The following is a 27,958-nucleotide window of genomic DNA, read 5'->3' as shown; positions in this document are numbered from 1 at the left end:
GAAGAAAGTGAAAGCGCGCGAGTGGAGAGCGGTGACGCGGCGCTTGCGTCGCCAATGGATGTTTGCAAAGGGCGGGGAGAGCGCTGGCGGGATTAACGACGGTTCGTCGGGTTGACGGTTGAGTTTTCTTTTCCTCGGCCGCCGAGTTGCGGTACGAGGCGGGCGGGGTTCTTGCCTGCAGGCGATAACGAGGTACCGTCAGCATCACACCGTCTTGCTCACGTGGGTTGATTGTGAGCGTGGTGGGCGCTGCCGCCGTTTCTTAATCGTCCTCGGCTCCTTGGTTTGGAGGCCGCCTCGTGATCCAGACCCATTTTCCCATCACGCTTCCTCTTCTTCGTATTGCTCTATCTTTATTTTTATTTATTCCTGACAGGCGCTTTCGGTGAAATGAATGGAGGTTTTGGATAACCATTCGGAATTTTACTTTTTCCATTAACCTTAGTGCGTCCTTATAGGTAAGGAAATTACCTATAATTTCTGCATCTGTATGGTTATTTTCATGTCCTGCACTTAAAAGAACATTTATACTTTTATCACTTATAGATCAGGTCAGCTAGTGGAAGCATGCCAATTTCAGGTTTATAGAACTTTTCCAACAAATTCCTTGATCTGGTAAAAGGATGAATTCTGAAATGATACAAACTCGTTATGCTATTATTAACAGTAAGTAAAGCAAAAAAGGGTCTTTGGTATCTTCACTTTAGGGTTGGCATTTAGCATGTTCTCCGTTTTCGATGCTAGTTGTCTGTAGATATGCCAGGTCTTGTACAATGTATTCATTGTAGTTGATTAAAAAAGTTAAAAGAATTGCCGGGAAATGCAATATTAATTGCAGTAAGAAAAAAAAAACGTGGATTTATTTGTGATTACCTTAAGTGATTTTTTTGTTTCTTTGTTTCAGATACAGTAATGGAGTATCCTATGTCTTCTAAGAAGGCTGGCAATTCCTCTCAACAGGAAGAAAGTGAAGATGATATTGAATTTGTTAGTGTACGTAGACAAGTTACATGTAAACATAAGAGTGCTGGAGGATCAACTAGACATCAGTATGATGCAGCATTTTGTATTGCATAGTGTCAATCCAGATCTATCCTATAGTTCAAGCAGTCTTCTACTATCAGTGCCCTTTAATCATTGCAATCTAGGACCTACTGTCTTTGTTTCTGGATTCTATATGTAGCCAACAAAGTCAGCTGTTATGAATAGCCATTCCACTTGTGGATTTCTCATGTCACTTTGAACTACCTATCTTGATAGCCATCACTACTACATATGGCAGCAAATTCTTAATATAAAAGAGTGTTTTATTGAATCTAAAACACCTTAAATTTAGTTTTAGTCAAAGATCCTGAATACCGTATTAATACTGTGAAAGAGGGAGAAAAGAATTACTTGCATCTATATTTTTAATGATGGGACACGGTGGCTCAGGGGCTAGGACGTTGAGCTTGTCAATTGAAAGGTCGGCAGCTCAGCGGTTCGAATCCCTAGTGCTGTCGTGTAACAGGGTGAGCTCCCGTTACTTGTCCCAGCTTCTGCCAACCTAGCAGTTTTGAAAGCACGTAAAAAAGCAAGTAGAAAAAATAGGGACCACCTTTGGTGGGAAGGTAACAGCGTTCCGTGCGCTTTTGGCGTTGAGTCATGCCGGCCACATGACCACAGAGACGTCTTCGGACAGTGCTGGCTCTTTGGCTTTGAAATGGAGATGAGCACTGCCCCCTAGAGTCGGCAATGACTAGCATGTATGTGCGAGGGGAACCTTTACCTTTATATTTTTAATGGCATACATAATTTTAGTACTCTTCTTGTACCCTGTCTTTCAAAGCTAAAAAGTTTCAAAGTTTTGAATAAGCCAATTCTACTTTCCTAATACTTTATCTTTCCCCTTTTCTGCTTCTGTTCCAGTTCTATAGTACAATATCAGCTTGTAATGCAGTGATAAGAACTGTACACAATATTCCCAATGTAGTTTACTATATAAATACAAAAAAGCATTCTATTGAGAGAGAGTTTTTTTCCTAGTATGGAATTCACTTTGCATACTGGATAGGCGTTTTAATTAACTATCCACAGAGACTCCTTCCTTTCTTGGAAAGTGTTTGGCAGTTCAGATGTGAACCTTTCTCCCTTTTTGGTATCGATTCAAATTCCTTTGCTAAAATTGAACAGCCTTTGTAATTTTATATCCTACCAATCCCCTTTGAAGAAATATTATTTTAGTGGTGCTATTCAGTTTAATTGATATTGTCATTAAATTTGGTACCATTAAAGCGAGCACTTTTCAGTGCTCGTTCATATTTTTAGGTGGCATTTGTAGCAAATTCATGACAACCCTGCTATTTAGGAAGAACACAATGCTGCTTGGGTTTTTCAGGGGACAGGTAAGTCTAAAGTTTGTCTGAAAATTTTATTGCTATGTAGAAGCCATTCTTAAATTATTGGGAACTGGTGCTGTTCAAATATGTTGGAACATATAGAATTCCCTACTAGCAGAACTGAAGGAGACACTAGGTTGGGAAAGTCTTCCAAGGAGATAAAAGAGCAGGGAGCATTGTGATCAAGAAAGAAAGCATATCATCTTGGTATACACTGGTCTTTGACTATAATAAGTATTTTATTTAATACCTTCTTAGTATAATTAATGTCAAAACAGCTTTTATGACTATGATGGGTCAGAATGACTGCAGTTAAAAGAAGAATTTTCTTGGGTTATGAACTCTGTGATCATTTGGTTAGAAGGCATTTGACAAAGGCCATTTTACAGTTTTTTATACTGAGTGATATAAAATTGACCCAGATAAAAAATTATTCTAGCGAACCTGAATAACTAATTTGTTGCACTTTTGCCTCTCATATTTAGAGAGTACTCATAAGTGAAAAAAACACTGTTAAATATGTTTGTCTTCCTAGGAAAGTGAATTGAGACCAGTCCTGGAATGCATTGATCTTAGTAATGAAGAGGAAATGGATATATCTTCTGAAGTGAGTGTTTCCTCATTGTAATTTTCAGTTTTGCTATAATTTTTAATTTTCTTTGGAAATATTTTACAGTATTTTTCTGCAAACTTCTAACAATATGAGGGATTATGTCTGATGCATATGCACAGCAATTCGTGTTTAAATATGTTTTGAAGGAGGAACATTTAGAGGTCCCTGCAGTGTCATATTTTAAAAGCAAATTGCATGTTGTTTCTATTTAGCATGGGATCTTTGAATATTGCTTAAATTGCAGTTGTAGATTTTGGTAAACTAAAAAATAAACCCACATAAGGAGCAATGGGTTATTTTTGTGGTAGTGTTCCTTACAGATCTATGTTCTTTCAAGTTACTTTTCTTCTTTGTTATGTATAGCAAAGTTTCCCCCAGTGATGTCACTTGTTTTATGTTAATAATTGCATTTCTTTTTCCAATATTATTACCCTGCCTGACCTTATTGTAGATAATAATGAAAAAGACAACTATTTTGGAAGCTAAATTGTCCAAATACTTGTTATTACCTGCTGTTGTGCACTACTCAGTGGAAATAATGAACAGCAAATTATTACTGAAGCTGTGGATAGAAAGGAGGCACTGTAATGCTCTTGTTGTCAAACAAATACATCCTATTGTTAGCCACTCTAAATCCTAATATCCATGGCTCTTCAAAGAATTTTGTGCTGTGTCCAGAGCAATTTCTTCTATTCCTGGGACTATATATCTTGATTTCTACTGTTTTATTTGCAGCTTGCTTTGCTATTAAATTTTGGCAGTACTACTACAACTCCTGCCTGGTTTGGTATTAAATGCCCCTAAATCAAAAAGGGAAAGTCTGCATTAAGATACCCCAGTTTTACCATTCAGATCTACACTTAATAAGACTTCACAAAGATTTCAAGGTTTTTGTTTCTCAGTACTGGAGCATCCAGTGAGAGATTCACTGATTTGGCCTTGTACTGCTTAGTCTTTTTATCAATAACTTGGTGAGGGAGTTGAAGTAACATTTATAAAAGTTGCAAATGACAAAACTGGGAGAGGTGGGTAATGATTGGTTGATAATTATAGTTTTAAGTTTTTGACTTCTGGGACATAAAAATAATTCCCTCTAGGTTAAAGTTCTCAACAGGGGGTTATTTTATTTGTTACATTTATTTGCCCCCTATCTTGCTATGGGATTAAGCTAGGTGGCTTACAATAATAAAAAGGAAGAAAATCAAAGGAGTGTAAACAGAACAGAAGTAAAATAATGGAACCATAACATAAACATTGAAATGAGAACACAACAAGAATACATCAATATAATAACAAAAAAGTTGAATGGGTAGAGAGCAAGGGCAGGAGGAGGAGTCTGCCATCATTCCAGCAGTCACCTCCATGATTTATAAATTAGTATTTATACATTTAAATCCAATATTTATAAATAATAGTATTTAGTATTTATCCAGTATATTCTAATTTATTATACAGGTAATTCTCGACTTAACAACTACAATTGACTCCCAAATTTCTGTTACTAAGTTAAGTGAGTTTTGTCTCATTTTACAACTTTTCTTGCCAGTTGTTAGTGAATCACTGTAGTTGTTAAATTAGTAATATAGTTATTACTGAAGTTGATTACACAACATCAGAACACTACAACTGTCAAAAATAGCCAAGGGTCTGAATTTTGATCACGTGACCATGGTGCTGCTCCAACAGTTGTGTGAAAAATGGCCATAAATCACTTTTTTTCAGTGCTTTTATAACTTCAAACGGTCACTAAACAAATATAAACTGTAAGTCTAGGACTTCCTGTATAGATTTTGTTAAATCAAGCTTAGTTTGGCTTTCCACAACCAGCAAACACTGGAGGTGTTAGGACTACAGTTTTCTCTGGGTTTTTTTTTCCATCCTCTGTCTTGTCATCTCCTCTCCGTCATCTAATTTGGAGAAAAATATAGGAAGGAGATAGAATCATTGGTATCCAGAAGAGTTATGCTTTGCATGCTAGGTCTGCCTAAATGATCCTGCAAGCCATTTGTTTTCCCTTGAACTTAAAAGTGTTGTGAGATAATATATATATTTCTTCTGTTCAGTCATGTCCAATTCTTGAAGACTGCCCTGCAATTTTCTTGGCATGGTTTTTCAGAAGTGGTTTGCCATTGCTTTCTTCTTAGGGCTGAGAGAAAGTGATTGGCACAAGGACACTAACTGGCTTCATGCCTAAGGCAGAACAACAACTCATGGCCCCCAGTTTCTAGCCTGATGCCTTAACCACTACACCAAACTCGCTCTCATTGTTTATATACACTTTCCCAAATCTTCTCTGGATTCAATGGGCCCTCCTCCAATTTAGAGAGGATTATATAGGAAGAAGTTCCGTTGCACAACCAGAAATCAGTTTAGAAGCTTTTTCACATGAGTGTCAGCTGTGTCTTTAAATGTAAAACATCTTGCATTGTAGTTGTAGGAAGATTCTAGAATAGAAGCTAATGGGGGTTCTTGGGTTGGAGACAAAGCAAGATTATTATTTCCCTTCATAGCAAAATACAATTGATCAGATTTTATCACCACCATCACCATTTTTTTAAAAAAACGCTGCTATGGTTTACTGGCTGAAACTATTCCCTTAGGGCTGTTTGATGACAAGTATTTTTTTTCTTTTTACTCATAGCAGTAGAGTCAGGGATGTGCTGCCAGTTTTTTTAACCATAGGGTGGGAAGAAAAGTCTTTATTTAGTATTCTAAGGAAAAAAGTACCCTGTTAATCCTGCTTCAGTCAAGTTGGTTGAGAGATTGTTCGGTCTTTCTAGGTAACAGAGTATGAACCCACTTGGCCTCAGGTCTTCCTTGTGCTTAGTTTCTAGTATCTCTTGTGGGATTGAATTGTAATCCTTTTAGGTCTGCCTGGGGTCATTCACTGCTATGGATATGACCTGTGAGCCCCACTAGCTAAACTAGATCATGAAATCAATTTCACACAAAGGCTAAAACTACTTTTATTGAAATTGGTATAATAATGGTCTTACAAATCTGATTGTGCTGTATCTCCTCTTCCTCCTCCTCCTCCTCCTCCTCCTCATAATTTAGAGAAGTAGAAAACATGGATAAACATTTATCAATAATGTTTTCTGATTTTTTATGCTTAATCCTTGATTTAAACTTGAACTACTTATGCATGTCAGATTTCAAATGGATTCATTGAATAAAAAACTGGGGCTCTTCTGTATTGTGCTTTTATTTTCTTGGACTGTTGAGACAGCAGTGGCAGTTTGTACTAGCTATTTCAAAGAGGTTTCTTCTTCTGTAGAAAAATGTACGACACAAAGACCATATTGACTGTCAGAAAGCAAAAGTTGCTTCAACTCTAGATCGCTTGGCACGCCATGTAGAAGTAGAGAAACAGCTGAAGGAAGAAAAAAACAAATCTTTCAAGGTATGGTTCTTCACCGGGATTAGTTACAGCACAAGTATTTGAAGGTGATTTCTGTGTAAGGGAGCACAATTTAAACATTCCTTTACCTTAATTCATTCTTGAATCTGAGCAGCATGGTGACCTAGAAATGGAGCTCTAGCCTCACAATCAGGAGGCTGGGAGTTTGATCCTAGGTAATGGCAGGTATTTCTCTGGGTTTTTTTTCCATCCTCTGTCTTGTCATCTCCTCTCCGTCATCTAATTTGGAGAAAAATATAGGAAGGAGATAGAATCATTGGTATCCAGAAGAGTTATGCTTTGCATGCTAGGTCTGCCTAAATGATCCTGCAAGCCATTTGTTTTCCCTTGAACTTAAAAGTGTTGTGAGATAATATATATATTTCTTCTGTTCAGTCATGTCCAATTCTTGAAGACTGCCCTGCAATTTTCTTGGCATGGTTTTTCAGAAGTGGTTTGCCATTGCTTTCTTCTTAGGGCTGAGAGAAAGTGATTGGCACAAGGACACTAACTGGCTTCATGCCTAAGGCAGAACAACAACTCATGGCCCCCAGTTTCTAGCCTGATGCCTTAACCACTACACCAAACTCGCTCTCATTGTTTATATACACTTTCCCAAATCTTCTCTGGATTCAATGGGCTCCCCTCCCTCCAATTTAGAGAGGATTATATAGGAAGAAGTTCCGTTGCACAACCAGAAATCAGTTTAGAAGCTTTTTCACATGAGTGTCAGCTGTGTCTTTAAATGTAAAACATCTTGCATTGTAGTTGTAGGAAGATTCTAGAATAGAAGCTAATGGGGGTTCTTGGGTTGGAGACAAAGCAAGATTATTATTTCCCTTCATAGCAAAATACAATTGATCAGATTTTATCACCACCATCACCATTTTTTTAAAAAAACGCTGCTATGGTTTACTGGCTGAAACTATTCCCTTAGGGCTGTTTGATGACAAGTATTTTTTTTCTTTTTACTCATAGCAGTAGAGTCAGGGATGTGCTGCCAGTTTTTTTAACCATAGGGTGGGAAGAAAAGTCTTTATTTAGTATTCTAAGGAAAAAAGTACCCTGTTAATCCTGCTTCAGTCAAGTTGGTTGAGAGATTGTTCGGTCTTTCTAGGTAACAGAGTATGAACCCACTTGGCCTCAGGTCTTCCTTGTGCTTAGTTTCTAGTATCTCTTGTGGGATTGAATTGTAATCCTTTTAGGTCTGCCTGGGGTCATTCACTGCTATGGATATGACCTGTGAGCCCCACTAGCTAAACTAGATCATGAAATCAATTTCACACAAAGGCTAAAACTACTTTTATTGAAATTGGTATAATAATGGTCTTACAAATCTGATTGTGCTGTATCTCCTCTTCCTCCTCCTCCTCCTCCTCCTCCTCATAATTTAGAGAAGTAGAAAACATGGATAAACATTTATCAATAATGTTTTCTGATTTTTTATGCTTAATCCTTGATTTAAACTTGAACTACTTATGCATGTCAGATTTCAAATGGATTCATTGAATAAAAAACTGGGGCTCTTCTGTATTGTGCTTTTATTTTCTTGGACTGTTGAGACAGCAGTGGCAGTTTGTACTAGCTATTTCAAAGAGGTTTCTTCTTCTGTAGAAAAATGTACGACACAAAGACCATATTGACTGTCAGAAAGCAAAAGTTGCTTCAACTCTAGATCGCTTGGCACGCCATGTAGAAGTAGAGAAACAGCTGAAGGAAGAAAAAAACAAATCTTTCAAGGTATGGTTCTTCACCGGGATTAGTTACAGCACAAGTATTTGAAGGTGATTTCTGTGTAAGGGAGCACAATTTAAACATTCCTTTACCTTAATTCATTCTTGAATCTGAGCAGCATGGTGACCTAGAAATGGAGCTCTAGCCTCACAATCAGGAGGCTGGGAGTTTGATCCTAGGTAATGGCAGGTATTTCTCTCTCTGGGTGCAATGAATAATTGCTGTGAGCTCCACGTAGGCATCAGGAAAGGCATCTGTCCAGTAAACACTTGAGCTCTATTCACTCCACCCTGATGCAAGGGATTATAGGGTCGTTAAAAGAAAAGAAATCATTCTTGCACCCAATTTCATGTCCTGTAAGTATCCAGTCAAAATCTCCCTGATCAGCAGGAATTCTTTAGTATGTTTCTGTGCTTTCAACTAATTTTAGTCTACCAGTTGCCACCCTCTAACTTCTTTATGGCCATTCTAGAAAAGACATGTGGGATATGATAGTCCTATATCTACCACTAATGAAAATAATGTGACATGTTATTTCTCTGTGTTTCTGCTTTTAATTCATTTACACAATAGCATTCCATATTAATAGCTCCTTCCCTTTCGAGTACAGAGAATATAGCAAAATTAAAATGACTGTGAAATATAGTACATTGGAAATGATCTTAACTAGAAACTTGAAGCTAAGCTGAACAGTTGCTGGTGGTACTACCCTTCAGTAGCAGCAGCGTTAGAGTATTTTCTTGAGGAACATTAAGTTTATTTTTCTGACATATATTTATAATTGTTTTGTATTTCTTTAATTGCTTTTCATTTAACCCAGTTTTCATATTTATTTTCCCAAACAATGGGAATTTTAGGAAAAACAGGATTCACAGCATGCTCATGGACTGCAAGAACTGGAATTTATCCGGGGACATAGTAACACAGAAGCAGCAAGGTTGTGTGTGAATCAGTGGCTAAAAATGCCAGGTAATTGGCTACTTTGTTATTTGGAGAAAGGCAGAATCCCTCTTCTTCCAAAGAAATAGTTCTCCTTAACCATAGATTCTTTCAGGAGTGGAGTGGAGGAAGCAGAACACACACACACACACACACACACACACACACACACACACACACACACACAAGCTTTTATTAGAAAAACCAATGTTCCAACCTCATTTGCTTCAAGAAAATGCCACAGTTAAATGGTCTGAATTATTTGCATGTATAGCATTTTGGTGGCATATGGTAAGTGCTAAAAATATTTCATGTGAAAAGCTGTACTCAAATCCATTGTGGTTTCGAAAACCATCACAGCTAGCAAATATTATAACAAACCATTTAGCAATATAAAAATTGCCTTTTACTTTTTTTATGAAGTCATGTTACCCTTTGTAGCTTTAATACAGGTTCAGTAAGGCTAGACTAGTGTGTATAAAATAACTCTGGAATCTTTTCTGACACTAAATATAAGATAGGTTTATTGATACTTTTGTTTTTACAAGGTTCAGGGACATATTGAAAATAAAATATAGAGACCAGTTGTCCTCTCTTTCTCCCACATTATCTTTAGCTGAATCAATCAATGTTAACATACAGATTAGGTAGAATTTAACCTATATTGGATTCTAACAACATAGCTGCAGTATTGACAGATTAACCAGCCTAGTTGAGAAACATTTATAAACTGAGCATATAATAATAAAAAGTATGTTGAAAAGAAATCGTATTTGACTTCAGTTTCAACCTTTTTTAGCAGCTATAACATATAGGCATGAGATAAATTATAACAATGTAGTAAAAAGTTTCTCCCATTGTTCTTATAATCTACTGTGCTAGTTTAAAGTATAATTGTGTAACATCTGTATATTTGTTTTGTGCCTTAGGTCTCAAGCCAGGCACTGTAAACTCAGGAAGGAGAACATTATCTCAAAAATCATATCAGTTTCCATCTAACAGCAAATCCATTTTATGTCCCATTATGCACTGCAATAGAAAGTTTGACAATGGGCATTTACTGCTAGGTCATCTTAAAAGGTAGTATTTTTTATCGTACAAATAACCCTATAACTAGTAGGGATTAAATATCAAGTTTAGCTTTGCTCTGATTTTTTTTTTAAAATCTAACTTTTAAATTTTATATTTTCCAATTTCTATAGTAGCTTGCAATGAGAGAAAAGTTTGCATGAAATTTTTAATGCTTTCTTTTATATTTCTTCTGGTATAACATTTTGTTCTGGTGAATATTTTTGCCATCAATTTCCCCTAATAAAATACATTTTAATATTGTCTAAAATGCATCTTTTTGTATCCTTTATGCTGGTATTTGGATTTTCATGCAGTTTGTAGGGAAGAACTGTATCATAAATTGTCTGTCTAACCATCTTCACACATTTCATATATTGATGAAAAACTTTGAATTAGATACATGTACTTTAGAAGAAAACAATTATCTTGCATATTTTAATATTTAGGTTGCCTCAACAAACCATTAGGCATAATTTTACAATATTTTCCAGGTGCAGTTGACCAGCATTAAGCTTCATATAGGTTGATGCCAGGATTTTTTTACTGTTACAAGTATAATCTAAAATTAATGTGTGTATTTTATTTAACTGGCTAATGTTAAATTAAACTAGAAGGTTGTAATGATTACTTTTTGTAAAAGAAAAAAAAAGAAAAAACATTTCTGCCTAATACATTGTACCTAATTGTGTCTAATTTTTTTAGGTTTGATCATTCTCCATGTGATCCCACAATTACTCTACATGGACCTCCAGCTAATAAGTTTGCCTGCATAGTCTGTGGCGAGAGATTTGCAAGTAATCAGCAATATAGTGCACACCTTTTGTCTAAGGCAAGAACTTAAGGATATATTGATAAAAGTAGCAAGTTCTTTTCCCCTTAGATGAATCATTTTAATAAAGCTATATGGAGTTTCTCTGACCAAATTTATTTTTATGAAGGGAAATCATGATGGAAATAATTTCTGAAACTGCAAATTCTATTCCTTTGCTAATTGAACTCCCCTGTAGCTGGGAGTTAATTTTTTGTCTTCATCCAGAAAGTACTGTAGGTTTCTCCTATGTTTTAAAGAAGTGCTAGTTTTCTGGGAGGGGGCAATGGCATCTAGATTTAGGTAGGAAATAAGCTTTTCTTGGCTTTTATTCACTATTCTTAATTATTCTTTCAATGAGACTTTATTCTAAATATTATAAATGAAGGGTTTCACTAATTTGGGAGTTTCACCGTTAATTCCACCTGCCTGTTAGCTTTCAGCGGGGAAAAATGGTCAGGAAAGCTAATTAAGGTTTTATTTTGCAGAGAGAGTGGGACTGAGGGCACTTGGTTTCCACCGATAATTGGCCTTTTTGCTCTCCTAAGAAGAAAGAAAGAAAGAGCAAAAGATGGAGATTGAGAATACTGTAATTGAAGTCTTAAATTGATGGGGCCTATCCTAAACTCACTTCCCAGTGTTCTTTAGATTCTTCACAGTAGATCTGATTGAAACATGACATTTTTATGTGTCCCTTAAAGTTGGCAACCCTTAAAGGAGAACTTTTGATAAAAATAAATAATTTTTATTTGTAAGGCTCAGTTTCAGACTTATCACAACAGACTTTTAAATTTTGAAGTGTTAAGTGGAAACAACACAAATATCAAATTAAAATATGGTGATCTTTTTAATATAAACCTTGGGCTAGTCAATTTTTCTCAGTTTAACTCATCTCACAAGATTGTTGTATGGAAAATATGTACTGGAAGGTGTATTGGATATGTTTGCTGCCTTGAGTTATTTGTAAAAATAATAAAGGTAACATACAAATAAATCAGTTTTACTGAAAATGTTCTCCCTCTGAAATCTGTTTTTTATTCAAAACATTTTCTTGCTTGTGTTGTTCTTCCCTCCATTCAGGCTGGTAAAAATGATGGCCATGAGAAAAACTACCCTCCTCAGCTTATTCAGTGCTTTGCGTGTCCTTGCTGTTTCTTCTTCTTTAGCATAAGAGATGAATGTCTGCAGCATATGTCTGGAAAAAAACATTTTTCTCAGGCTTTTAAATTGAGTGGTATGTTCAATACACACATATTTTTCTCCCTGATGTAAGTTGGTAATGCATATATTGTTGGCTTATATTTTAATCTATGGTTACAAAGCTACAGTAAGTTCAAAAATTATTTTTCATGCGTCTTAAGGAAATGTTCCAATCTGGAAATGTAAATGAAATAGCTCTTTTGTCTTTAATGTTCCTTTTTTTTTTTTGGTTCAAAATGGGCTGTAATTACTAACCAAAATGTTCCTCGAAAAGAAGATATTAAATGTTTTAAATAAAGGTGTGACATAAAATAGAGACAGTCCAGTCAGGATAAGGTTTTCTTGAAGCAGAGAGATATTTGAGACTTAACTTTAGCTTTTTTCAGGAAAAAAGACATTCATTGTCATAGAACTGCAGAGCCTCGCAACTAAGGATGTTTGCATTCTGTAGATACCTTCCAGCAATGAACAGCACCTCGTGGTTGGTAGAGATTTTTTAAAATGTGAATTGTGCACATGGTACAATAGTAAGTAGATATTATTTGGTTATAAAATCTTGTCTACATGTTGTGCATCAGATTGCTGATGATTTAGTGGGTTTCATAGGAAGACAGTGGTAAGGAAAGGTGGGTAAATTCTCTTTGGGGGCAGGAGTGATTGGATTCCTCCTAAGTAACCCTGCCTTCTTGTTGACTCATTGCAGATCAATCAGAGGCACTCCCGTTGCCTTTGCCAGCCTACGCAAAGAACCTCCTAATCTCCTTATGCAAAGAAGTTCCCTTCCAAGTCCAATGCACAACCTGTCATCAGGTTTTGCAGTCCCATATAGAGCTCACAGCACACTTCAGGTTTGTGAAAAACTTCCCATTTATAAAATGCAATCACAGGCCAGTTTTTCTCCCTTCAAATACCTGTTGGATGTCAGGCCGAATTATATTCTGCAGTTTGTGTAATTGGCTTATTCCTTGTATTTTAAAAGTGGAGATTAACAAACAAGTGGAATTTGTTAAATGATGAAAAGTAGAAAATTCCACACATGTAATAAAAGCGCTACATTTTGTCTTTCCCAGATGTTCTTCTCATCAGTGAAGACAGAATTCAGTGCTGTTTATTTCATGCATGAATTTCCAACATAGGTCTTTTATACATTCATGGATTCCTACATTTAAAAGATTAAAAAAAAATACAAAGGGCAGTGTTTATTAGTGCTTGCGACAATCACTTCTAATGATTTATTTGCTAAGCTGGCCTTTGCTCAACAAATGGCATGTATTTGAATATTTTGAAATGTTGAGAGAGTGGGATTTTTTTAGATGATCTTGGACAATTTTTAGATAGATGGCTGCAAATATGTTTGTGTACCTTTCCGTTTTAGAATCCAGTGTCGTAACGCTGGCCCCGTGGCTATATCGAAAACGTGCATCTCCAAAATTGCAGAAATACTGAAAGCCAAAGGTTTCTGTCAAGATTGTGACACGTTGTTTGTCAATGATGACCAAATTACTCACCATAGTTGCAGAAATGTTGCCAAGATTAAACGTATCACCACAATGGAAGAATCCATATTATTATTTTGTCACATCAATGAACGGAATAAAAATGCCCCTCACCTACAAAATAACGCAAGCCTTGTGAAATCTTCCCTGAAGAGGCATTTGGAATTGAATGGCAATGAGAAGGAAACTGTTTCAAAATGGAAAAAGATTTTGCGAGACAACAGTGAAACCATTCATGGAGCTCCTACTGTCAAAAGCTGGGTATGCCAATGTGATCTGACATTTCTTTCTGAAGAGTTGGCAGAAAAACACATTTTTTCTGAAAACAGAATCTGCTACAAGTGTGGTGTATGTGGGAAACTTGCAGAAAATTCGAGCATTATCCGCTTGCACATGAGCCGTTTTCATGGAGGAGCACATTTGACTAACTTCATTTTCTCATGCCAAATTTGCCAAGTAGCCCTTCAGAAAGAAGATGATGTCCTTATCCATGTAACAGGACTTCATGATGGACATAACTTTTATTTTGAGAAGGACACTGTTGAAGATGAGCTAACAATACCTTCGGATTCACAGTATGACACTTGGATTAAACAAGAAGGCCAAATTTCAAGCCTCATCGAACTTTCTCCAGACCAGACTCAGATGGAGGTTGATGGGAGTCCTTCCCAATGGCAATGTAAGATATGTGAGGAAATATTTAACTCCGAGGACAGTGTGAAACAACATTGCGAATCACTAGAGAGTCATCATTATCACAGGTACAGTTGTGGCTTGTGCAAAATGACTTTTCGGAAAATGGAAACACTGCAGCGACACTGTCAGGGAAAACATAACAATGTTGTACAGATTAAATACTTCTGTGGATTTTGTGGTGACCTCTTTTTTGATGTTGAGGAGGAATTTTTAGTTCACTTCAAGAGCATACATAGCATGGATTATGTGTGTGTGTCTGAGACAGCAGAAACCTCAATCAAAAATGATGAAATAGTAGAAGAAGATAGCCTTCTAAATTGTGGTTGTCGTGAGAAATATGTTTGCAAAAAAAACAGGAAGCTCGACCATAAGAAATGTCAAGAAGCCATGTTGGAAAAAGGAAACATGTGGTTTCGTTGCACTTCATGCTCTTCTACAACACAAACCTATTCTGAAATGATGGCTCACATCACGAGCCACCCAAGCAAAGAAGCTGCTCAAGATTTCTATGTAGTCAGGTGTGGTTCATGTAACAAACATTTTAATAGCATTGATGTTGCACATCAGCACTTCCATGATAAACACTGCTTTTCACAAAAGCCTCAAATATCTTTTGCGCCACAAGCAGAAAATAATGTCTTCCATTTCTCTGCTGTGAAGTCCTGTTCAGAGAAGACTGTAATTTCAACAAGTTATTCAGATGTAAAAAGATTGAAACTGGAAGATGCAATGAAAAAACAAGCTAGGAAATTTTCTCAATTGATTGAACAAGGTAGGTGGAATTCAAATTATGCACAGCTAATGAGGTTGATGAAGGGCCAGTGCTGATAAAGTTTTGATAAAACTAATAAGCCAAATCATTAAATAATGCAACCTTTGTAGTGATCCACGGACAGAAACTTTATTTCGGTTATTGACTCATTAATAGAAATTTAATCTTCGGCAAGCATCAATAATAATATATTTAAATCTTTTGCCTTTACTAGAAAATAAAAATTAAGAGATGCTAGGGCTTGGCACTGGAAGTGTGGATTATTTTGAGGAAGGAAATAAACAGCAATAAGAGAGCAGATTCTGTGTTTGAGAATTGACAGTCACACCAGCTGTAGAATCTCCTTTGATATAGTGATCTCTTGTAAACATAAACATTTTCACCTTGCCTCAGAATATTGTGGAGCCTCATGGTGAGGATATTTTTGTGCTTACAGTTGCAAGAAAAAGTATGTGAACCCCTTGGGATTACGTGGAGTTTTACATGACTTGGTCATAAAAGGTGCTCTGAACGTCATCTGAGTCACAACAATAGAAGAACACAGTCCGCTGAACATAATACTACACAAACATTAGATGTTGCCATGGTTTAATTGCACATAACATGTAAACATTCACAGTGCAGGGAGGAAAAAGTATGTGAACCTTTGGACTTAATAACTGGTTGACCCTCCTTTGGCAGCAATAACCTCAACCAAACGTTTCCTGTAGTTGCAGATCAGATCTGCACAACGATCTGGAGTAATTTTGGACCACTCCTCTTCACAAAACTGTTTCAGTGTAGCAATATTCTTGGGATGTCTGGCGTGAATCTCTCTCTTAAGATCATGCCACAGCATTTCAATCGGGTTGAGGTCAGGACTCTGACTGGGTTACTCCAGAAGGCGTATTCTGTGCTGTTGAAGCCATTGTTTTGTTGAATTACTTGTATGCTTTGGGTCATTGTCCTGTTGCATCACCCATCCTCTGCGGAGCTTCAGTTGCCGGACAGATGGTCGTAAGTTTTCCTGCAAAATGTCTTGATAAACTCTGGAATTCATTTTCCTATCAATGACAACAATCCGTCCAGGCCCTGAGGCAGCAAAGCAGCCCCAAACTATGATGCTCCCTCTGCCATGTTTTACAGTAGGGATGAGGTTTTGATGTTGGTGTGCTGTGCCTTTTTTTCTCCACACATAGTGTTGTGTGTTCTTCCCAAACAACTCAATTTTGGTTTCATCTGTCCACAGTATATTTTGCCAGTAGTGCTGTGGAACATCCAGGTGCTCTTTTGCAAACTTCAAACGTGCTGCAATATTCTTTTTTGACAGCAATGTCTTCCTCCGTGGTGTCCTCCCATGTATTCCATTCTTGTTTAATGTTTTCCTTATTGTAGATGTGTCAACAAAAACGTTAGCATGTGCCAGAGATTTCTGTAGGTCTTTAGCTGACACTCTAGGAGTCTTCTTTACCTCATGCAGCAGTCTGCGCTGTGCTCTTGCAGTCATTTTTACAGGACGACCACACCTAGGGAGAGTAGCAACAGTGCTAAACTTTCTCCATTTGTAGACACCTTGTCTTACCGTGAACACATGAACATCAAGGCTTTTGGAGATACTTTTGTAACCCTTTCCAGCTTCATGTAAGTCAACAATTCTTGATCGTAGGTCTTCTGAGAGCTCTTTTCTGCGAGGCATGGTTCACATCAGACAGTGCTTCTTGAAACCAGTAACCCCACAACAGGTGTGTGTTTTTAAAGGGCAGGACAGCTGTCAGCAACACATCCAATGTCATCACACTGATTGGAATCAAGGTTGGCTCACTCCTGGCTCCAATTAGCTCTGGGAGAAGTCATTAGTCTAGGGTCTCACATACTTTTTCCTCCCTGCACTGAATGTTTACATGTTATATGCAATTAAACCATGGCAACATCTAATGTTTGTGTAGTATTATGTTCAGCAGACTGTGTTCTTCTATTGTTGTGACTTAGATGTCATTCAGAGCACATTTTATGACCAATTTATGCAAAACTCGACGTAATCCCAAGGGGTTCACATACTTTTTCTTGCAACTGTAGCTAATATCTATGAAGATTATAGGAGAAATTGTTGTTGTTTTTCCTTATGCCCATCTTGTCTACTCATAAGATAGGCAACATTATCTTCTTAGCAGACAATGGCTAACATAATCAAATTAACCTTTTAAATTTTGAGAAGTGTCCTTGCAAATCGTGGTACTATTCCCAGTTGAATATGATTGTGTAAATCAGAACTAATTCAATACCTTACAAAGATTTGGCTTCTCTATGTTTTCTGATTTGAAAGTAATCATCTAAAGTCAGAAGGGCGTCATTTGATAATTTGGAATGTATTGTGTATTAAAGGAGTAATTTTCCTACAAAAATATACTGTGTTTTTATGGCTTAAATTTATATTGAGTTCTTGAGAACAATTACATTTTAAAAGCTATATGAAATATATTTCTACAATTGAAAAAATGCATAAACATTTTGGCTATTCTTTTCTTCCTCTTTCTTCCATATAGATGAAGACAACCTTCCTGATCTTGATTATTTATGCACCATGACTCACATTATAATGATGGATTTAGATAACTGGGGAAACTTATTTGATCAATTGCCTGCAACCCTCAATCAAGGAACTTTTATTTGGGGCTTTCAGGGTAAGGAAAGGGGTTAACAATTCAGGCACAGTAGAAGTCTCACAATATAAACCGGCAGCTTGGTAAGAATCACCCACCAAGTGGGCAGTTGGTAAGTCACTATTGACTCCCAGCAACTGCCTTGGACTCTGCAGTTTTCTTGGCAAGATTTTGAAAGTGTTTTGCATTGGCTTTCAGAGGGCTGAGAGTGAGTGCCTGGCCCAAGGTCAGCTAAAGACAGAACTAGAACTCGCTGTCATCCAATTTCTAGTCTCAATAAAGGAGAATATTTGTAGCTCAGGGTTGAAATAAGGGGTCCTTGGTGCTCTCTGAGCTTGGTTGTTTTCTTGCAGACGTTTCATTATCCAGACTAGGTAACATCATCAATGTTAGTCCTAGTTTTGATGATGTTACCTAGTTTGGCAATGAAACTTTTGCAAGAAAACAACCAAGCTCAGAGCACACCAAGGACCACTCATTTCTAGTCTGGATCCTTAACCGCTAGGCAAAGCTGTCTCTCTATATCAGTCTGGTTTCATTACAAAATTTGTGCCTCCATTAACTAACTGGCCACTAACTGATTGAGGTCAAGAATGATACAACCTGTATATAATCCTCCAGTAAGATTGTTAGCATTCGGAATATATAATCCAGTGCATACCGAATGTATGCAGCATAGATTAACAATTAGAAAAATATTGGTTACAGTTTTTTAGTGATGTCACCTCTGAAACTTTTTTTAATGTCTTTTACCTGGCAGTCTAGATAGTTTCTAATGATTACTCCATTCCTCTTTCATTATTTAGGTGGAAATACCCGATGGAAAGCCCCTGTAAACTGCAAGGTCTTTAATTATCTTAACAAGATTGGGTGTTTCTTTCTTCATCCACGCTGTGGTAGAAGGAAAGAGGCTGCTGATTTTGCAATCTGTGTACATGTAAGTTTTCAGGTTTTGTACTGATCAAATAACTAAGGCTCTGTAATGAATTTTCTGTATCTCTTCCCCCCCCCCCCCTATCTATCCATGTAGTTACTAAGAGTTGAAAGCAACTTGATGGCACATAATATATAAAAAAATATTTTTCCCTCTAGTGGTCATTAACATTATTGCAAGGTAGTTAAGGAAACCCTAATTTAAGGCTAATTTAATTTTAACATTGTTATGGTGAAAAACATTTAAATTTTTCTTACCTGGTATACTTCGCATCAGTCAGGGATTGGAGTACCCTGTTTCCCAAAAATAAGACATCCTCTGACAATAAGCCCAATCGGGCTTTTGAGTGCATGCGCTAAAATAAGCCTCCCCCTGAAAATAAGCTGCCCCCCCCCCGAAAGTCTCCCTGAAAATATTTAAACGCAGAGCTGGAAATCAGGTAAGACGGCAAGAGGAGCTCCATCTTGCTCCATGAGCCCCAAAATAATGACCTCCCCAAAAATAAGGCCAAACCCTTATTTCGGGGTTCAAAAAAAATATAAGACAGGGTCTTATTTTTAGGAAAACAAGGTACTGTATAACTTAAGTCAATTCCTTAATTGGCTTAAATTATACGGGCTTAATTTCTGATCATTTCTCTTCAAAGGCCCGAAGGTCATCACTCTGCTAAACAAATAATTCCCTCAACACTGTCAAACTATTTACTAAATCTGCACTACTATTAATCTTCTCATAGTTCCCATCACCAATCTCTTTCCACTTACGACTGTATGACTGTAACTTTGTTGCTGGCAATCCTTATGATTTATATTGGTATATTGACCATCAATTGTGTTGTAAATGTTGTACCTTGATGAACATATCTTTTCTTTTATGTACACTGAATGCGTATGCACCAAGACAAATTCCTTGTGTGTCCAATCACACTTGGCCAATAAAAAATTCTATTCTATTCTATTCTATTCTATTCTATTCTATTCTATTCTATTCTATTCTATTCTATTCTATTCTAAAAGTTATTTTAAATTATTATACCCAAATAAGATAAATAAAAGGTAAAAATTTTGTGGATGCTGAACTATTAAATTCCTAATTTTGAGTATTTAATGAAGAACAGAAAAAAGAGAAATTAAACTTCTAAAATAGTATATGAGCGTTTCAGACCACTATATGTATAATTAGTATAATATTTCATCCTTTTAGTTACTCCTTTGCAATTATGAAAGTGCTTATTATTTCTATCTTTTATTATTAAATCATTAATATTAGTATTAATTCAAATTACTTTCTGACTTTTTATAACATAAAAGTAACTGCTTCACATGTGGATACTTACACAAAGATTGCTTTAAAATTATATTGACATATAAGTGTCATTTAAATATTGGCTGATATCAAATAAACAAATACCTTAAAAACCCCTTAAAATTCAGGAATTCATCATACTAGCGATTACATTTTAGAGCATGAACATGTATTTCAAGCTAGTTGTTTAACTGTATTCTTTTTTGCAGTATGTAATGATCTATAACATTATGCATCAGTTTTTGCTTACCCATTTTTTCCCACAAAGAACATGTGAGAAAGTTAGGAAATATTGATATGTATTTCCTGAGGCCATAAGGAGTGTCAAACTTGATTTCATTGAGGGCCGCATCAAAGTTGTGTTTGAATTCGGGGTGGGGTGTCAGTCAGGGTGAGTGTGGGCAGCTCAACGTCATTCATGTTGGGGCTCCTGGGGTGGCCCAAGTGCTCTGCCAGCAAAAATGGGCTCCCAAGTTCCATTTTTGCCTGCAACGGCCACCTGTAACCTTCTGCCAGCGAAAACAGAGCTCAGGAGACCTGCGACCAATCCTCCCGACCTCCATTTTTGCTGGCAGAGGCACCACAGGCCGATCCTTTGCTGTTTCCAGGGCGGTCCCACTGGCTGGATCCAGCCATTGGGCCTTGAGTTTGACACCCTTGCCAGAAGAGATTCATCTTAAGGTTTTGGTTTTCATTTTAAGCAGAATTGATTTCTTTCTCTCATGAACTAGCTAATACTGTGTAGAAAACCGTAATTTAAGGCAAGAGAGATTGCAAGGAAAGAATTATGGATGCAACAATTCCTGAGGAGTTGCCTTTTGGGGATATGTAGGCTGGGATATAGCTTAGTCTATTCCTCTGTAAATCCATGGAGTTGCCATCCGTCAGTAATTAAAGACTGAGAATCATTTTGTCATGCTTGGAAGTCACTTCCTAATTACAGTGTACAATATATCTTGCTAAGAGATTTTAAGCTGTGTATGCTTCTAATTTCACATAACATTTTTTCACAGGTGGGTCGTCTAGATGAACATCTGCCAAAACATATTCCTTTCACCATACTTTCTGGAGACAAAAGCTTTCTAGAATTGGAAGATCAGCTTAAGATGACTCAGCGGACAACCCGCATTCTAGACCCTCATAAGATTGATACTGACATGATGTATACTATATTAAACAGCATTTCGGATACAGTCAGAGGTTTGTTTTCATTCAGTGCATTGTTTATTAAAAGAAACAAATGCAACAAAATAATACTGACTGAGCCATTTTACAGTCATCCTATTGAAGGGTAGCCTGGTCATTCCTGATAGAGTTTCATTAACTTACTGTGCTTCCCTTATTGGGAGGCAAGATTAAAGCATTATTCACCAAGGCAGGAGGAAAGAGGGATTCCTTGAGGCCAGAATGAAATTATTTGCTATCAGTTGTCACTGGGCTAGGCTGATTATTCCTTATTAGTATTTTTTCTTGGGCCTTGACCAAAGGATGATACTGATTTCTGCTTCCCAGTCCCCAGGCAGTTTGCTTGCTTGCTTGCTTGTTTATTAGATTTTTATCCCTCCTTTATTATTTTAACAAATAACTCCAAGCAGTGACCTAATACACCTTCTTCCTCCTTTTCCCTCCATAATAACCCTGTGAAGTCCCAAATATGCTTTTTCCATCTTTGGTTTTTTTCTTTGAAAATGTTTCAATTCTCATCCAAGAAGTTTCTTTGGTTCTTGGATGAGAAGTGAACCTTCCCTTCTCTCACAAAAAAAACAAAACAAACCAAAAACCAAGAAAGTCCGGTTGCCTTTTTGAAAAAGCAGCTTTGGGACAATCGTGACCTGGATGATTGAGAATCTCCATAAACATAAACCCCATGAAGTGGGTTGGGCTTAGAAAGCGTGATTGTTGTCAGGAGTTCTGCAAGAGAAGGGCAGATAACTCCCTATAGCTAATCCTTTTCTGACATTCTCCCTATGCTGTGTCTTGATGTTGAAAAGCAAGGAGTGGGGTCTGGGAGAGGCTGTTGAACTCGACTCCTTTACACCTTTTCATCATTTTTCCCGAAGGCCATCACTCTGCTAAACAAATAATTCCCTCAACACTATCAGACTATTTACTGAATCTGCACTACTATTAATCGTTTCATAGTTCCCATCACCAATCTCTTTCCACTTATGACTGTATGACTATAACTTGTTGCTGGCAATCCTTATGATTTATATTGATATATTGATCATCAATTGTGTTGTAAATGTTGTACCTTGATGAACGTATCTTTTCTTTTATGTACACTGAGAGCATATGCACCAAGACAAATTCCTTGTGTGTCCAATCACACTTGGCCAATAAAATTCTATTCTATTCTATTCTATTCTATTCTATTTTATTCTATTCTATTCTATTCTATTAATAACAACAAACATATTAAATTTATCTTGCACTTTTCACTAGAGAAAATTCTGCTCTGAACAAAATAACTAGAAACGAATAAACTATTGTAAAATTGAAATAACAATATAATAAAATCTATTATTGTTTTGAAGTATCAGGGGAAAGGGCTTAACAAATGAGGCTGTGCACAAGGTGTTTTTAGAAAGAGCAAACTGATTGTAACATGTAGGAAGATTCCTAATAGGATAGGTTCCCTCACCTCCTCCCCCTCCCTCCCCCAAGGCATCTAGTTTTTCCACCAGGTGCCTTCCAAATCTGTGGACCATTCAGTTTCCAAAATTCCTAGCCATTACATTTGGAAGTAGCTACGGTAGGAATTGATGTCCAATGCGTCTGGAGGGCACCATTTTAGGAAAAGCTGCCTAAATCATTTAGGGCACTAAAAGATAAGTCAGGGCTGCTCAGCTTCTATCTTGAAGGTCTCGTGGAACCTCAAGGGCCCAGTAGGTGAAACAGGACTTCCAGGAGTTTTAGGGAGTGAAGTTAGTGCTTTACATTGGATGACTGCAGAGACAACAAAAGGTATCAGTGGGCCGTAAGGCTCCTGGGCCAGGTCGTCTATGCCTTGCATGCTTAGAATAGACGAACGTTTTAAATTAGACTCAGAAAACAATGGTTGAGAAGTGCAGTTTACAATATTGGAAAAGTAAGACTACAGGACAAAAGGAAAACATGACGTGGTATATACATATGATACAATGAAAGTTGATTACAAATATGAAAAGATACACAGGTAGAGTAAAAGGTGTTGATATACACTAAATATAGTTCTATTTCTTTCTCTTTTTTCTTGCATTGTGTTTTTAATTTTGTTTACTTACTCTACTTTTTTCTGTCCTTTGTATACATATCGTGCTATATTGCTTTTCCAACACATTGTGGTGTTCCAAATGCAATATAATCAAAATATTATTTATTGTTGTCATGCTGGACAGTCTTAAGAAGCACAGATGTTACACTGAATGTATTAGATAAAATTGCTTCCTTTGCTGTCATCACAGGGAAGTTATAGAATTTAATAATTGTAAACTTGCTCTTTCAGAAAGACCACACAGCCTATCGGCAATAAGATTGAATTAGTTTTCATGTCTGTTTTTCTATTGCAAAAAATAAAGCCAAGCAATTCTTCCCAATCAACAGAAATCTGACAAAGAAAGCCAGTTATCAGAATTGAAATGCAGCAGGATTAAAATATTTGTGTCTGATTACAGGAAATGAAGACATTGCTAGTCAAATGACAAGGGGACAGATTTTGCAAAGAATGAATGGCCCGAATGGTATGTTTTAATTTCCACAGTACATCAGATGTTATTAAGGACAAAAATCTTGATGGTGAGACGGACAACTTACATACTTAATTAACAAATAAATACAAAATAAAAATAAATAGCATCTTGGAATGTAGGCATATAGGAATATAGGAAAATAGTACATTGGAATATAGTATTAGATTGCTTTTTTAATTAAAAGTGCATTCTGGCAAAAAGAAGAGTATTATTTTTTGGGAGCTTGGAGTACTAATTAATAATGCTGGAGATATTTGCATATCAATATGAACTCTTCTGATGGTAGAATCATAATCAATTGCATGCCAATGATAGTTACATCAAGTTGTGTGACCTCAGTTTGCTTTGTTGTAGCAGTTCTGTTTTAAAGTTGCAGATATCATTAATTGGATATGTACATTCTACAAAGAGGGTTTATATTTGATATATTATTTAGAAGTTTCAGTAATTATTATGTAGAAATTATACAGGTGATCCTCGACTTCCAACAATGCCTTTAGTGACCATTCAAAGTCACAACGTCACTGAAAAAAGTGACTTTGACCATTTTTCACACGTATGTACATTGCGGCATCTTCATGGTCACATGATCAAGATTTAGATGCTTGGCAACTGGTTCATATTTCTGATGGTTGCAGTTTCCCCGGATCATGTGAACACATTTTGTGACCTTCCAACAAGCAAAGTCAATGGGGAAGCCAGATTCACTTAACAACTGGGTTCTTAACTTAAGAATCATTCACTTAAAAACTGTGGCAAGGAAAGTCATAAAATGGAGCAAAACTCACTTAACAAATGTCTTACTTAGCAACATAAATTTTGAGGTCAATTATGGTCATAGGTTGAGGACTATCTGTATATGTGTACCTTCGTGAATATACTTTAGTTCATAGCATGAACAAAAATGTGGCCAGTCCTAAGTTTACTTTAGTTTGCTCCTGAGAAGCTGAGGATATTTTGAGCATCCCAAGACAAAATGCAGGGGGACTTTTGAAGCAAGCAGAGTAAGGCTAGTGCCTTGCCCTGATCTCCAGCTTTTTCTGCTAGATGTTCCCTAACCCAAGAATTTCAGTGGCTTCCTTTCTCAATCTGTTCTTATGCTGCACTAGACATCAAGGAGATTAATGGCCAAAAGCAAAAATAGAAGTCCCTGTGAAGATTGGGACCATGAGTGGTGGTATGGGATGTCTGGTCCTAGAAGCAAGAACACTAGTGCATTGCAGTAGTAATGGTTATCCAATTAGACTGCTTCTCCTGTTCTCCTGCTACGTATTTTCTCTTAGATTTACTACCTATTGCTGCTATCCTTGACCTTTTTTTACTCCCCATTGTATGTCTGTCCAGATGCTGTTTGTTCCAGACTGTGTTTATCTAGACATGGACCACAGAAATTACATATTTTATGCACAAAAAACCTTGCACATCTTTTTGGGGTTTTTTTTCGGGGGGGGGGGGAAGGAATATGAAACCTCCAAAAGGCAAATTGCTTCTTTCTCCAACTCTCCCCTCCTGCCATGAATTGCTGTTTTGGGGACAGATTTTATGCTGTTTATTGGGGGGGAGGGGCATAACATAAATTTGCCTTTTCAGAAATTCCCACTTTCATTTCCCCTTGAAATCCGGGGGTGGGGAGGGGTAAGCCAACTAGCAGAATAAGCAGGAGTTTGGGATTGTTTGGTGGGGAGCTTGAAGGTGGAAATGAGCAGCTTACCTTTCTACCACATGCAGCTTTGAGCATTTAGGTATGTAGGAAGTAACCAGTTTAGTTTCTAGAAGGAGTGAGGTCCCTATGGGATGAGAGCTACCCTTTCCCTTGAGACATCCTCTGGTCTGGGAAGAGCCATCCTTTTGCTGGATTCTGTGCTGTTATATAAAATCAGGGATGCGGAGTTGGGAGATAATTCTGGATTTAGATAATAAGTTGATGGCTTGATTAACTCTGCAGGCATGTATCCTCAAGAATTCTTCCTATTATGGATAGCAAGAGTAATGTTCGTCTGGAAATGTATGGTTTTTCAGTTGTATGGAATAGAGCACTAATTAGGTACATTTTATTGATTCTTCTAAATTACCATCCAAATTGTGCTATTGTTACTTGGGGACAGTTTCACATTCTGATATTTTTATGCAGATACAAATGATGATGACGACGATGAATTTCAAGAGGCAATTAGGCGAAGTCTTGAGGAAAAATGAAGATGTCCAAGATGGGTGTACCAAAACATCTACCCGACTTCAAAGAAATTGAAATTTGTTCACCATTTTATAAAAACATTAAAAATGTACTGATTATTATTTCAGTGTTTCAGTGGCACTGTAAAAAACTAAGCTCTATTGTCAAGCACTAGCAGAGTTGAGAACCTGTTGTGAAATATAACTAATGGGATTTCAGTCATCCCTTCTCACGGCTTAAGCAGTAAACAGTTTTAAAATGTGATATGGCCAAGCTTACTTTAAAAATACAAGAACATGGCAATTCTGCTGAGTCACAAGATCCAATAACTATTTTTTTTCTACTGTCTGACCTGAAAACTAACGTTATGATTTATGTTGCTTGTTTTTGTTAAAACTTTTTACTTCTTCTGTTCTGTTGACTTTATTTTGTAGTGCAAGAATTGCAGTAGATACAGGTATTAATCCAGAATGTCTAGAGTGCCTTTTCTTTCTTCATCAGTTCCTGAGGGGAAGTTTAGACACTATCCTGAATATTACAATCCATAAGCTAACTTGCAAGGGATCTGTTGAAATTCACTTATATTTGAGGTCCAAGAACTAGTTATTGTTTCTGTCTCTTCATTCTTATGTATAATGTGAATGAATACAATGCCAAATAGACTTTGAGTATTTGTATATTTAGTTTCCTGTTACTAATTCTGTATCAAAGTATTTTCCTGTTTGTTTTTGACATTTAAATGTAACTTCAGGAAGCTGAAGCCTTTGATTTTTTGTTTTTAACTTATTTGCATTACTCAGAGCATATATAGTTCAACATAATTAAAATATCAGCTATTCTTATATCAGTCAAGTACTATTTGGAAGTTTTCATTTTCATTTTTTATAGGTTCATAAATTGCATTTGGTTTAGTTTGTCTAAATAAAAGTGTTTACAGATAAATAGAATATTGAAAGATTGTGCTAATGTGATTGTACTGCAGGCTTACTGAAAAATTGTTTTGAAATGAAACAATTGGACTTACTTTATGTGACAGCAAAATAACCTTTCTATAGTGGGTGTATATTAACTAGATTAATCTATTAAGACTTGGTGGCTTGGACAGATTGTAATGGTTTGCTCTAATAAGAATATTATGTACATGCTGTTCTCCTAACCCTTCTATGTCCTTTGTTGAAACTGATTCTAGTTGGTAATCATTTAATGTTTTACCAGGAGCCTAAGAACGTCTCGTGATAATTACTTATTTTGCTCCATTCTCCCTACTATTAAGAGGAAAGGAAAGGGGAAGCCTTTGCTGCAGACATCTGGCCAGTGGCATAAAGTCAATAATAGTAATGCATGGTTACCATACAATGGTTACTTAAGGAAATAATACAGGAGAGTTAATACTATCCCTTATAAAAACCTCATCTATGCTTAAAATGTTTGTCATTTAGAAATAGTCTCAAACACTCAAATGAGTGTTTTCTAAACTACTACATTTCATTGGAGTCAAGTATTTCAGCTGCAGAATTGCTGCCTTCTTGTATATCAAGTTCTCCAACTCAGTATTATAAGAAACACTATGTGTTTTCTTTCTCATATGCAAATTCACAAGCTGTTTACTGGACAAGGCCATAAGATTTCAAACTCATGTTTGCTACACTCATGTAATGTAGCACTTTCTGTAAATAGTGTATGTACCTTTTTCTTTCTCATATTTTTCCAGTAATTCTTTTTCAAGTCATTCTTTCCAAATTCTTTCTTCAGCTTGCTATGTTTGTGTTAGCAACTCTACACATATTACATACTCTTATCTATTCATCTTTTTTGCTGTAACAATATCCAGATGGTTCTGTTTTTAGCCACAGGAATATCATTGCGAAGAATATCATCTTGTTAAACTGTCCCAAGAATAAATCCTGTTAAGATGACTTTGTCCCAAGTATATACTATTAACCTCTGAAAATAAAACCACATTTACAACAGCTCAGGCATTTGCTGATGTGATTAATACAAATGCTACATTTAAAAAAATTATCCCAATATGTTAATTTTCTGTCTCTGAAATACTTGATTCTTGGGAG

At 36.6% G+C, this 27,958-nt stretch overlaps 1 protein-coding gene across 4 annotated transcripts; it reads left to right on the top strand.

Annotated features, from left to right (window-relative positions):
* Positions 1-56: 56 nt before the first annotated feature.
* ZNF451 (zinc finger protein 451) lies at positions 57-27,859 on the top strand. Of its 4 annotated transcripts, XM_058176695.1 has the most exons (17): positions 57-458; positions 547-666; positions 905-993; positions 2,914-2,985; positions 6,269-6,394; positions 8,983-9,094; positions 9,994-10,144; positions 10,838-10,964; positions 12,024-12,177; positions 12,847-12,991; positions 13,519-15,107; positions 17,630-17,767; positions 18,553-18,683; positions 20,999-21,185; positions 23,642-23,707; positions 25,662-25,760; positions 25,848-27,859. In XM_058176695.1, the coding sequence occupies exons 2-16, from the start codon at positions 624-626 to the stop codon at positions 25,754-25,756; spliced, it is 3,225 nt and encodes a 1,074-aa protein (XP_058032678.1). In that variant the 5' UTR covers positions 57-458; positions 547-623; the 3' UTR covers positions 25,757-25,760; positions 25,848-27,859. The 4 variants fall into 4 exon arrangements, with proteins under 4 accessions (XP_058032678.1, XP_058032659.1, XP_058032666.1 ...); XM_058176676.1 differs by lacking the exons at positions 57-458; positions 547-666; positions 905-993; positions 2,914-2,985; positions 6,269-6,394 and adding an exon at positions 7,978-8,131; XM_058176683.1 differs by lacking the exons at positions 57-458; positions 547-666; positions 905-993; ... (1 more) ...; positions 6,269-6,394; positions 25,662-25,760 and adding an exon at positions 7,978-8,131.
* Positions 27,860-27,958: the final 99 nt, after the last annotated feature.

Source organism: Ahaetulla prasina, chromosome 1 (assembly GCF_028640845.1).
Source record: "Ahaetulla prasina isolate Xishuangbanna chromosome 1, ASM2864084v1, whole genome shotgun sequence".
Taxonomy (NCBI): Eukaryota; Metazoa; Chordata; class Lepidosauria; order Squamata; family Colubridae; genus Ahaetulla; species Ahaetulla prasina.
Note: the sequence above shows the minus strand (reverse complement) of the source record. Positions and strands in the feature narration are given on the sequence as shown.

Coding starts and splice junctions, on each gene's coding strand:
- ZNF451 (XM_058176695.1), top strand. CDS start 624: ATGAATTCTGAAATGATACAAACTCGTTATGCTATTATTAACA. Junction 15,108..17,629: donor TTCTCAATTGATTGAACAAG/GTAGGTGGAATT, acceptor TCTTCCATATAG/ATGAAGACAACCTTCCTGAT. Junction 21,186..23,641: donor CATTTCGGATACAGTCAGAG/GTTTGTTTTCAT, acceptor GTCTGATTACAG/GAAATGAAGACATTGCTAGT.